Source organism: Pleurodeles waltl, chromosome 3_1, assembly GCF_031143425.1.
Source record: "Pleurodeles waltl isolate 20211129_DDA chromosome 3_1, aPleWal1.hap1.20221129, whole genome shotgun sequence".
In the NCBI taxonomy this organism is placed as follows: domain Eukaryota; kingdom Metazoa; phylum Chordata; class Amphibia; order Caudata; family Salamandridae; genus Pleurodeles; species Pleurodeles waltl.
Genome location: NC_090440.1, coordinates 247,098,562 through 247,111,965, shown reverse-complemented (window position 1 = coordinate 247,111,965; position 13,404 = coordinate 247,098,562). Strand labels below are relative to the sequence as shown.

General features: G+C 42.5%; 1 protein-coding gene across 3 annotated transcripts in view; it reads right to left on the bottom strand.

The window, feature by feature from the left end:
- The window catches only part of LOC138283999 (dual oxidase 1-like), a 785,394-nt gene that overhangs the window by 222,969 nt on the left and 549,021 nt on the right, over positions 1 to 13,404 (bottom strand). For all 3 annotated transcript variants that reach the window (XM_069222331.1, XM_069222330.1, XM_069222332.1), the window contains exons 18-19: positions 1,396 to 1,569; positions 385 to 610 (exon numbers count right to left, since the gene is read on the bottom strand). In XM_069222331.1, coding sequence (XP_069078432.1) covers positions 385 to 610; positions 1,396 to 1,569 — 400 coding nt within the window. The remainder of the gene's footprint in view (positions 1 to 384; positions 611 to 1,395; positions 1,570 to 13,404) is intronic.

The window sequence follows — 13,404 nt, the reverse complement described above, 5'->3', positions numbered from 1 at the left end:
TTATTGCATCTAATGTACCCTTGGAAATCACTCAAGAATGTGGATTTTCCCCATAATCCCTGTAAATGAACTTAAACTTTCATGCACCGCCAACCTTCAGAATTTCTGTCCTGAAGAAGGAAAGGGGTGGCAAGAGAATTGTTTTAGTCCTCCTTGCTTAGTCAAATTAATGGGATTGCATGAAGGTGTGTGTGACTTAATGGGAGACAGATTGTTGATCAATAGCAGATTATCTTTATGAATGCAAGGGACCAACAGCATTGCTTCACAAACTGTAAATGAAGCAGGAGAACAGTGTTTAAGAGGCGAATGTTCACATCTGTTTCCAAAGATACCTAGTTCTCACATTGCCACCTGGCTGGTAAAGACTATTTGAGTACTTACCTTTCATAAAGATAACCAAGATGTTCAGAAATTCCCTGAAGGAGAGGTATCCATTTCCATCTTCATCGGCAAGGGAAAACATGGATTCCACAAACATGGACTGTGGCTTCAATCCGAGGGACTCTGCAAACTCTGTCCGGCTAAGCTCACATTTTAGAGCCTCTCTCACTTTCCGAGATATTTCTGAGGTGAACCTGGTGTTGTCCGACTTGTCAATGTCCAGGACCTGCCGTTTTTAATGAAAAAGTCTGAATGAATACCTATTTAATAAGCAATCCCAAATTCCACACACATGACTGGTGTTAAGGGGAAAGGCCTCATATCCTACTGTCTGTTAAGGTTAAAGTATCCCAGGAAATTACAGTGTCTCTTGTGGGGTGCTTGGCATCCAAACATATCCTCTTTTGACTGTTTTTCTTTTGGAGGTTTGCTAACCAAAACAAATAATTTGTTTGTCTTATTCACCCACCCTTTACTGGACAGAATTCTTCCAGTAGAACAACCATTGTATTCATGTATGCTATCAGTGATGTTTTCTATGCCTCTCCCAAATCGTGTGTATTTATTCACTATTTGAAAGTATGTGAAACCATATAATACGATAAAATATGCAATCTCTGACCACCCTGAGTAGCAAAGAGTTGCTCCAGTAGCCCTGCCTGTTTTTTAAATCTGCTAAGGACTATGGAGCTCATTGCGAGAGATTCTGATATACTGTAAAAAAATAATAGAAGGCTTTGTGCCACTGCCTAAGCCTTCAATGGAACCATGACTCGGTTCACTAAATTGACACTATTTGCATTAAAAATGTAGTTGAAAGCTGGAGAAAGCATGGCAAAGACATTAATTCATAATCCAGCATTGTCATGACAGGAAGATAGTTTGCCCCATAAAGGGAGCCTTAGGTCTTGTGAACACTAAAATGAACTGCATGGTCATATCTGGAATGCAACACACAAGACTAGTGAATTCTTCTTGGCAATCAATTAATTCCAATACAAACTAGAGTACCTGTGCAAAGGAGTGTCTGAAAAAAATCTCCAGGATCTTGTTTCTCTGCCTCTTGGTGACAGCTTCCTTTAGCAAATTTTGTTCCTTCAGTATGGAGATGCTGAGAGAAAGACCCTTGTTGCTGAGCTGCCCAAGGAACTCTTCTCTTTCTTCCTCTCCGTTGAACAGAAGGACCTAAGATGGTCAGAAATCATGTGAAAAAAAGATAGAATTTGAATGGGAGTAGATCCAACATATGTCTGCTATCTTTTAATAGGGTACATCCATGCATAGGTTAATGATATATATCTTAATATTAATGTTTTCCCGCTCCCTCACTTCAAGTGAAAAAAAGAGCATTTAGTTGTCTACTATTTAATTAGCCCTGCATTATAAGCTCAGTTGAGTTAAGAAAATGCCTAGTTCATCTCACTTACTAGTAGTATTTGTAGCAAAGCAGTCAACATTGCTTTGAAAGATGTTTCAAGCCTGTACATGCATTGATTGCATTTATACATACGTATCTTCACTTAGATTTGAAATAAATTTTATGTAAATAATTTCCCAAAAAGTTTTGAATGGCATCTGAATTTATTGTACAAAAGCTCTACAACCAACCAGAATGAAATTGAAGCACTTCCAATAACATCCTTAACAATTTGATGTGCTGCATATAAAATTATATAACTACAATTTTCAGCAAGTGGTGTCCAGGGATATAGGCAGTTGGATTACCCAGTACGAGGGAAGTATTGGAAAGTCATATTTTGTCATACAGACTTCAAGTTCAATGCTTTCATCACCTATTTGAAAGTAAGACACTGGGTAGCTCCAAGGTGATTGGGTAAAGGGTTCCAGAGGAATTTGACAAAACTTCAAAAAGCAGAAACACAATATGGTCACATGAGATTTAAATGCAGCTGGAAGATGGAAATTTAATTATTGCAATGACCAGGGGGGAGTGGCTGTGAAACTAGAGCCAATGAGTTCCTAGAAGCAGTAGTAGTAATAACTTTAAATAAAAGGGTAAGTAATTTAAGGCGAGGGCCATGAATTTCATATCAGTATGATGAGTTAGGTGAGCAATGCAGGAAGGAATAGATCATATGATTAATGTCTGGAAGGGAAGGCATTTTAGGGGAGATCTACTAGTAATCATTACAATAATCAAGTTTAAACATCATACATTACCTACACTTATTAAAATTATGTGGGTAGCTTTTTATACATTAAGTAATTGGATCCATGCCGAAGTAACAGGGAAGCGAATAAACAAATGGAGGCATATGCTATAGTAAATTGAACATGTAGGTTTCGAACAGAAATATGGTAGTGGGGTAAAGGAGATGGGCAGAACAAATAGTGTAGGCAGGCATGGGAGTAGATGATTTTGGTTTCTTAGGCACTGACAATTAGTGAGCGAAGACCATTTATTGTCTGACGGAAGGAAGCCCATCAGTGAGTATTTGGGTCAACTGGCATACAGGTCCCATCATGAGGAGGGTCAAGGGTGCTTGGGTCCAAACTAAGATGGCATGGTGGGCAGGAGAATGATGGGTTGAGATGCTACCCAAGACACTGCCAGTGGTTAGACAAATTTCAAGCATTCTTCCCATCACCTTTTGTGAGTTTGACAACATAAACCTTGCAATAATGTCACCAACAGCAGTAGTGTAAAGGGAGAGAAAGAGAGGTCACAGGACTGAACTTTGAGATACATAACCTGATAGGGTGAAGAACACCAATAGAAGCATACAAGGGCTTTACTTGTAAGCCTAGTACATTAGGATGGGTAACAGTGTTGAAGGCTGATAGTAAGAGGAAAGAAGATAACAATGAGCAGATTGATGTCTGAAATGTGAGGTCAATTTCAACAGAGTGAAGATGGCCGAACTCAGATCCTTTGTAAACTAAAAGAGAAAATCCCAAAAGTGAGTAGGGTGACTACAAAAAGTTCAAGAGAGGGGAAGAAAAAGGAGTTAATACTGTGGGATAGTTTCTCAGCTGAAATGTAAGATATGAAATTAAGTCAAAGTAGTATGTAGAGTTGGTCATGTGAAGGGCAGAGGAAGGAGTGCCAACAGCCTTTTGTAGGCATTGAGGATTGCAAGTGTTGGAATTAACACCATTTTCACAAGAGAGTGAGTATTTGCTTTTCAGTGCTTGGGTGAATGGCATTATTGAGGCTGAGGGCAAGTGCCTTAGTTGTAAAGTTCGTAGGGTGTTGTGTGACCTGTGATTTATTGAGAATGTTCTATTGGAGATGTTGAAGGCAGTGTTAAATGAGAACTTGATACGGTCATGGTTACAGTTAGACTTGGATTGTGCTCTTGGACATTTTCCTTTTTGTCATGGGCATATTAGTAATAGAAATTTGGGAGGTGAGGATCATTATGGTTGGTCATGTGGATCATGGCATGATCAGAGAGTAAAATGTCAATGGTGTGGAGTTAATTACTTGTGATGTGTGAGAAATTGGGTTATTGGTTGACTGGGATGTGAGCCCTCGTCAAGCCACTGCTACACTCCCTTGCAGGGTGAATCACAAAAGTCACTAAATTAACATGTGTTTAACCCTTAGTAGCTTGGCACAAACAGCAGTAAGGAGTAACTTAGAGCCTATGAGTAAAGTATTTATGCAGCACACAAACAGTAATAAAGTGAAAACATCACACAAGCACAATACTAAACCAATTTAGAAAAAAGAGAAAATGTTAATAAATTATTTTACACCAAAACAACAAAAGACCAAACTGAAGAAATGGACTGATAATTTTTTTTAAATGCTGGTAAAAACTAGAACCTATGGCCGACCGCAATAGAGCGCGGGTCGGTTACGAGAAGTGTTTTGGGTCCAGTCAGCACTTACCTTCAGGCTTAGAAATAATTCTGAGAAAAATTGTCTGAGAAGGCAAAGTTCAGTGGAGCAAGGCTACAGGAAGTGTGCAAGGAGGGAGCTTCATCGTTGGATGGCTTTGGGTCAGAGCTCCGGTGAGGATTTCTAAGTTTGGACTTAATTGCCGAAATGGAAGTCCAAATTCTCCAGCACGACAAGGAGGATGGCTGTATGCGAAAGCAGTTCTATGAGGTCGGATACCCCTTGGGCAAAGAACTGCTAAAAATGATTTGCTGCTGTGGAGAAGATCATAGTGGAAAAAACCACAGACAATCTGATCGGTGATATACCTCGTAAGGATAGGCACGCAGGCTGGTACTGGTTTCCTCCTGGTTCTCAGACCTCTTTTAGGCTTAAATTTGTCTATGTCCTCAGTTTTGATTTTTGGCCACCTAGACACCATTAGCACCACAACCCAGTGTCCAGGGCTGGTGAGACACCTTATGGGGGTCCAGGACTCACTCAGGCTCGGTCCATGTGTGGATTCAATATGGTGAATACCTTTATGTCCCTGTGGCTCTGAGCAGGAGGCCAGAAAACTAGCTCATGGAGTCACTTCTGGCAATCCTGGGTGCAGGTGAAGATGCAGGGCTCTCTAGCAGGGCTGGCCTCTGAGGGCTCAAGGCAGTCTCTGGGCAGAAGAGCAATCCTTCCAGGTCCGGCAGCAGTCTGGCAGAGCGCACAGCAGTCCACAGCATCAGGCAGTCCTCTGAGAGTCCAGCAGTGAACTGAAGAGTGAGTCTAAAAGGCCTATAGTGAAACCCTGGTGGAAGTTGGGAGAAGCTTCTGGAAAGGTTCTTCGAAGTGCTGGGAATTTCCCAACTCCCCTGCCCTGGCTCCAAACTGGCTTCAGTGACAATGCAGAGTTGTTAGGCTATTTGTGTAATGGCAGAGCACAGGCAATTCAGTTGTCAGTGAGGGTGCTCAGCACAGCCCATCCTGCCAGCAGATGGCCCACCTAATCCCTCTCTTGTGAGTTTGTCTGAGAGGAATTCACACAGTCTAACTGTCATGTGATTCAGTTCAGTCTGCAGACACAAAGAACTAAAGGCATAATAATACTCCTTTCTAAAAGTCAATATACAATGTAATTTGTTAAGAGTTTACAATGGCTGCATGATTATTCTGCACCTGCTCTTACCAACAAACATTAGCTATTATTTAAATTATTATTTAGATGTCCTCACGCATTTGTATGTACACTGCATACTTAAACTGAATGCATTTAAATCAGACATACTCATTAACATTGACTTTATTAACACCCAAACCATTATAGGTAAGAGGTGTTCTTTCTTGTGGACATGTGATCTGTCCAGAATGAGTATTCACATTAATGTACAGAACGCAATGACAATAATGACACTTGACTCAACAATGAAATCAGTGATATGACTAACCAACATATATATTTACATATTCGCATAGGACTTTTGTACCTATGTCAACAAAGATAAGTATTCAACATACATATTCACATAGTACTTTTATAACTATATCAACAAAGATAAGTGTCCAACATAAATATTTCTTTGACAAAGGGGATACATTAGTGTCCTCCTAATGTGTGGTCACTAGTACAACGAGGGGCCCTATGTGGTTGGGGCTGCTTTTATTTCAGTCCATGATGATGTTTTCAAGAAAGTGTTTTGTCAGCAGTTTTGCTGAGGTATGTCCCGGTGCTCTTATTTCATGTCTTTTACAGTCATCGTTGTGTCAAGGAAAAGTGGCAGCTTGTGAAGTTTGAAACAGTAGGGACATAAATCCAATCCAAAGTTGAAGTGTGTTAAGCAAGAAATTCCCCATTTTCTCCATCCGCCATCTTATGGGGATTTCCTGGGAATCTCTGCCTGAGAAACATTTAGAAAAGATGTGACCAAATGAGTACATTTTGAAGGACACTTAACCAAACAAATTGGGTTGATATGCATTACAGGCAGGTTTCAAGCGGCACAAATAAACATTCCCACACTTCATGGTCGGTCACACAAGGGAAATGGTCACAAGTGATTTTTGAGGAGATCTTTCTCCAAGAAACATTGCAAAATTATGCCAACAATGCTTTTTGCAGCACAATTTCCCAAATAATTGTGCTAAAAGCTCTTTCAAATATTGCATGTGCAATTTGATAGTCTAAAGCACCTCCCTTCATCTCAACTGTCTATATCCTTCCATTTTCTCCCATCCCCCTTCTAAGTAGATTAGCTGCATCTCAGTAGATCTTAGAATATATTTTGAAGAGAAAAATGGGAAAACTAAGGAGCATATTTAAGAGCCCTTAGCGCCACTGGAGCATCACTTTTTTGTGATGCTCCAGTGGCGCTATGCCCTGCACCGTATTTACAAGATGGTGGCTGCCCTGCTGCCCTGATGTCTTGGGCAGCAGGGCAGCCACCTGGGAAGAGATCTCAATGCCCGCAGGAGAGAAGAGTGGCCGGCTCCTGCAGGTAGTGAAGAATACCCAGGGAGCCACATAGGGCTACTAGCAGTGGGCTCCCTGAGCTGCCCCCAGCCAGTGGAGGCATGTCTGAGGGTGTCCCTGGTAGACTGGGCATCCCTGCCTTAAGAACAAAACAAAATAAAAGCTTTATGATTCTCCCCTGCACAGAGGCAAAGCTGCTACTACGATATTCACTGCTCGCTGGAGCACTACATAATGCCAGTGGTGCAGGCTTATTTACATATTTTTTTCTGCCCTGTGCTCGCCCAGGGACATTGAGGGCAGCACCTACTAATTTAAAAAGTGTGGTGGTGGAAGCTGTATAAGTGACAAGAGGCCCCCTAAAGTAAACTCGGCATAACTTACCCTATGTTTGTGGGGTCAATCAAAGCATGTCTTTTTAGGATGTACACTCAATTTTATAAAGTCCTTCCAAGGAGGAGATTCTACTCTACAGCTGAGAATACAGCACTCTCTTGATGCTAGTTATGGTTACGATTCATGTAGCCTTAAAGTATATAAGGACGGGACTACAGCTGCATTTTGTGATCAGAAAGGGATGCCCTCGGGGTATTCTTATGATTGCATTCTATATGACTTGAAAGTGAACAAAACGTACAGATGCATGCTTTGTTTTATGGATATAATAATGTTGAGAGGGATTACTAATCAAGGTGAATATGCTTTATTAACATTAATAACTGCATTTACAGATGGTTATTTCTGATTACTGCATTTATGCACAAAACAATGGTGTTTTAACATGAGGTTTGTTGATATTGAACCTTTGACCAAGCCAATAGACTTACTGTATATGTTTGTATGAGCCTTAAGGGGATCAAAGGTGATTATGCAATGTCATATATTTTATTTTCAGTCTTCCTAATTTATATATTTGTAAATGAATGCAAAGTATTTAGTAGTGTGTGTATGCAATAAATTCAGTTTTCTTATGACTAGACATTTGTATAGTGTTATCATTGTGTGCCAGCGAATGATAACTACTAGCCCACACCGCTCCTCTGAAAAGGCCTTGAAATACTCTGCTTGTTACCATGAGAGAGTCAAGTGTTATGATGGGGTTCTTGGTTCCCAGTAAGGAGAAATTGTGGCCCTGTTACTTGTGCAGGCCACACAACTAATAACCCAATTTCCTACAGATGGACAGTATCTAAACTACAAATAATTGTTGAAAGAAAGGTTTAAAACACTAGAGGGAGCAAGCATATTTAAATTAGATTAACATTGAAATACATTTTCTTGCGTTTTGCATTTTTGATCAGGTACTCACAGTACTTTTTATCTGAAGCGCCTGTCCCCGCTCCTTTTGAGCTTACAGGCCTACGACTCTGCAACTGATTATTCTTCTGCATTTATGCTCTTTAGTATGTGCTATAGTTATTATAGTATGTCAGTATACCATTGGTTAATACATAACATAACAGCACAGATTGTACTAGGGTGTTGTGTTACCTGTGATTTAGTGAGAATATTCTATTGAATTTTAATGTGTATTAAAATAGAATAATTCCCATTACTTTTATCTCACATTACACCATTAATCATATATATATATATATATATATATATATATATATATATATATATATATAGTTTCCTGCAATAGTTGTGCGAACCACTATAAAAACAACACCTTTAGCTCTCTCTCAAAGAAAGAGGAGCAATTGGACTTCCAAAGATCTAATGTTTCGCCACCAAGTTTGCTAACTGGGAACACTTTGGTTTTACATAAATAGAACTTGTCCTTGCAGCATCCTATCTGACTGCCTTCGGCTTTCAGATAGCAATACATGTGAAGAAGCCCTCTCAATTAATCTTTTAGTGCTAATATTTCTTGGCTATGAATTACTAAGAAGGGGATTCAAACAATGTAATCCCACGTTCCTACTGCATACATCTTCTGGATAAGTTCATTGGACTGTTGTGCGTGGCAGGGATTTTCCCATAAACTACATGCATGTTACATGCAAGATAGGCTTTTTGCGACACAACATGTGCACATTAACTCATTAACGTATAGGAAAATGGCCTAACAATTGAAACAACTGACAGCGTGTGCATGATCAAATAATTTTTATTTTCAACTCCATTTTATCCTGTATTGATATCCACACTAACAAGGGAGAGAAGGTTACATGTTACAACCACAGCTGCGAGACAAGTGATCTTGTGTAGCTCCAAACAAAGGCAGATACATTGTCTGCCTTCCATGCATTTCTGCATGGAAACATGTTAGTGTTAGTGAAATAGCAACATGAGAGGGAACCACTGGGACTATCACATGCAGATATGCCTGAATCTGTGAGAAGCTGTGCAAGCAAACTGATTGTTGTTGAACACTTGCTGAAATATTAAATCCTGTCTACAGACCCAATAGCAGCATAAGGTGTACAGGTATACTGCCATTACTTTGCATAACAAAGCTTAGTTAGATAAGTCATCGGTACAATATTTATGAAAATAAGGTAGGTTTTAAATTAACAGAATAGGTTTGTGGGATGAAATATGTTTGGCGCATTTTTTTATGGTTTGTCCTAATTTATGGCTGCTGGTATTTTTGTAATAAGTATCATCAATCATTCCGAGACTTATGATTTTTAGATGAGTTATGCATAATAAAGGACTGCCATACTAAAACAGCAACTGCTGGTATATTATCTGTTTCTGGGAAGCAAGATGAGGCTTCACTCATAATGCACCTGCGGATGAGAAATGCCCTGACAGGTTTCGTCTGACTCTTCACAGTCCTATTCCGATACAGCACAACTAATTAGAGAGAGGAGCGAGAGACACCTGCCCTCTCTCATTTTCTCTGAAGAGGGTGCAAAATGCATTATTTCCTTTTGGGGGCTAAGGACATATACTAGGTCGTTAATCTGCTTATTTTCGTTGTAAATATTTCTTTTGCCTTTTTCGTTACTCTGCTAAGTTTGGTGTTTTAATTAGTTCACATTGTTTACGTGTATTAGTCAGCTTGCTGTGCCTTTGTCTTTCTTCATTCGCCACCCAAACCCCCACCAGCTTCCACCGTTTTTTCTTGCTTGGGCCTAGCTCCCTTCCCGCCCCACCTCCTTGTCAGCCCCTCCCTCCTCCAAGCGCTACTGATGGAGGCAGCTGTGAGGCTGTGCGCACCGGGCACGCTGCTGGCGCACTTTAGGCATGCCAAAAGCGAGCACCCGTCCACACCTGGAACGCGCCCTGTGCCAGGAACCCTGGATCAGCCTCTCTCCACTGCTACTCCAGATCAGAGATCCTCGCACACAATGTTCACACCTCCAACAGCTTATGCTCCTCTCCACGGTACACAGATGGTCCTTTCACACGCCGCCACTGCCAGTTCTCCTGCAACATCAGTACCCCGGCACCACTTCGTAGGCACCCCAAATGACCCCTTGCCTTCTGCAGTGCATCCTACTCAATGTTCACTCCCTCTGAAAACAAGCCACGGAAATATGGGATACCATCACCTCCCTCGCTCCAGACATAGCCTTCTTCACTGAGACCTGGGTCAACGTTTCCTCTGCACCAGACATCACCCGAGCCACCCCCAACCATTAGAAGATCATCCACTTAGATCGCACAGACAGGCCCAGCGGCTGAATCGCGATTACTCACAAGGACACCCTCCGTTGCTCCACCTCAACAGGAAGCAACGCTCAAATTATGGAACACCTCCACTTTGTGATCCACCCAGACAGAAAACATCCATCAAAGGAGCCCTCAATTACAGACCCACTTGTCCACGATAAAAGTTCTGAGAAACTATCCCTAAACTAATCATCACCCAAGCCTTTGACACCGAACACTACACATTCTTCGGAGAGCTGAACTTCCACCTCAGTGACCCCAATGACGCCAACACCACCAATCTTCTGGAGAGCATGAGCATAATTGGACTCAACTAAATTGTCACCAACTCCACGCACAATGAAGGACACATGCTGGACCCCATATTCATCTCTAGCAATAGAACCTCGTATGAGCATACCTCGAAGCTCACCTGGATGGACACTTCACTTTCACAGCAGCCCAGGTCTCCCCAGCCAGGCCACCCCACATCTTCCATTGAAGCTGGGGCAAGATATCCGAAGCCCAATGGTGTGACGCCCTCAACACTCACCACCCAGACACCCCAACAAACATGGACACTGCAGTCAGAAACTTCACCACATGGATCTCAAATAGCGCAGACATGCTCACCCCCAACAAACCGAGCAAACCCAGCAATCACTCCAAGCAGGCCAGCTAGTATTCACCAGAACTTAGAACCACCAAGAGCAGGTGCAAATAGCTTAAATGTATGTGGCACTAAACAAAGGACCCTGTTGATCGATCCGCTTTCAAGATTGCGTTCAGCCAAAACCACAAAACCATCATAGGTGCCAGGAAACAAGCCTTAGCCACCTGCATACAAACCAGCATCAACCGCAGAAAAGCGCTTTTCAAATAGTGAAAGAATTTTCCAACCCTTTCGCATCAGGGAACTGCACTGCCCCTAAGGAGAACATATGCAACTTCCTTGCCAACTTCTTCCATGATAAAATAATCACCATCTACAAAACCTTGCACCCCAACCCTCTGTTGCAGACACCATCAATCTTCTGAGCTCCTCAGACCCCCACATCAACTGTTCTATCACAAACTGGAAACATCTCACCACGCAGAACACCTCTGACTTCATGAGATCCATCTACTCTGGATCTCCCACTGACCCGTGCCTTCACCACGTGTTCAGCCTAGGAATCAGCCCCATTGCCATCAAACTCACCAGCATCCTCAACTCCTCAATCAGCACAGCTACCTGCCCATAAGACTCAAAACATGGAGAAGTCAAACAACTGCTCAAAAAGCAACTCAAAAACTACCACCTGATCTTTCCACTCCTGTTCCCAGTAAAGTACTTGAAAAAGCCACCAACCAAGAGCTCATTACCTATTTGGAAGACAACAATTTCATGGGGATTTGACAATCCAGATTCCACACTAACCACAACAAGGAGTCTGTCCTGATCGCAGCCACGGATGATATATGACACCTCCTAAACCAAGGAAACTCTTCCACCCTCATCCCCCCCCCACCTTTCTTGAGCCTTCAACACAGTCTCTTACCACACACTGCTCACAAGGTTCCACCAGTCAGGCTTCAGAGGAAAAGCCCTAAAATGGATTGCCTCTTTTCTATCAGGCAGAACTTAGGGAGTCCACCTCCTGCCCTTCACCTCAAAGCCCAAGGGTATCATCTGCAGTGTCCCCCAAGGATCATCAGTAAGCCCCACTCTCTTCAACACCTACATGACTACCCTGACCGACATCATCAGAAACCACGGACACAATATAATCTCTTACATGGACGACACACAGCTTATCCTTGCAATTTCCACAGAACCCTCCACAGCGAAATCCAACTTCCAGAACTGCATGAACAGCATCCTAATATGGATGAAAGACAAATGCCTCAAACTCAACACTGACAAAAGGAAGTACTACTGTTCAGTAACACCATCTCACCCTGGAACAACTCCTGGTGGCCAGCCAAATTGGAACCCCTACACACATGTACTATACCAGAAATCTAGGTATCATCATATACAACAATCTCAGCATGAAGCGCCAGGTCAACGTAGTCTCCTCAGCCTGCTTCCTCACCGTCTGAATGCTCCACAAGATCTTCAAATGGCTCCCTCTCAACACCAGATGCACTGTCACACATGCCCTCATAATTAGACTATGGAAAAGCGCTCTAGGTAGGACTCATTACTGTACTCACAAAAAGACTTCTGATCATCAAGAACTCAGCTGCCACACTCATCCTAGACCTCCCAAAATGAATGCACATCACTCTCGACCAAAGAAACCTCCACTGGCTCACGGTACACAAACAATACCGCTTCAAGCTCCTGATGTTTACATACAAATCCCTGCATGACCTAGGACCAGCTTGCCTCAGCCACCACCTTAACTTCCACCACCCCTCCAAACTCTTTGCTCTGTCTCGTTCTCCCTTGCAAACACACAATTAATTCACCACTGCACCTAAGGTGGTCGCTTCTTCTCTTATCTAACAGCATAGGCCTGGAACAGCCTCCCCCCCACCTAAGAGCATCTCCCTCTATTCAAGAGTTCAGAAGAGGTCTTAATACATGGCTATTCCACTGAGACTAATGCAGCTGCAACTGAGCCTGGATTCCCTCGCCGGTGGGTCAACTGACTGAGAAGTGACTTCTGTGAAATACAGTGCTCTTGGAGGGGAAGGAGGGGCACATTTTGCATGGCCAAGACAAAAATTATTGTCATCAAATAATTGCTAAACGTGTACTAGGACCACTAGCTAATAGATTGGATGTTAGATGCAATAATAAGGGCCTCATTTACGGTCTGGCGGTCCAAAATCCAGACCGTCAGACCAGTGCAGAGGAGACTGCTGCGGAGCTGGCGGTCTCCCCTAGCCTATTGCAAGGTCTCCACTTGACTGACCAGTAGAAACCTCTGAAATCAGACATTTCTGCCAGTCAGCCCTGTGGAAACCGTGCTGCAACATTAGCCTCTGCTTCCCAGTGAGCTGAGGCCATCGTTGTCGCACAGAGGGTGCTCCCAGCACCCTCCAAATGTACATTGTCTGCCAAATGCAGACAATGTGTATTCTGGGGGTGCTGGGCGGAGGGGGGCCTGCACTA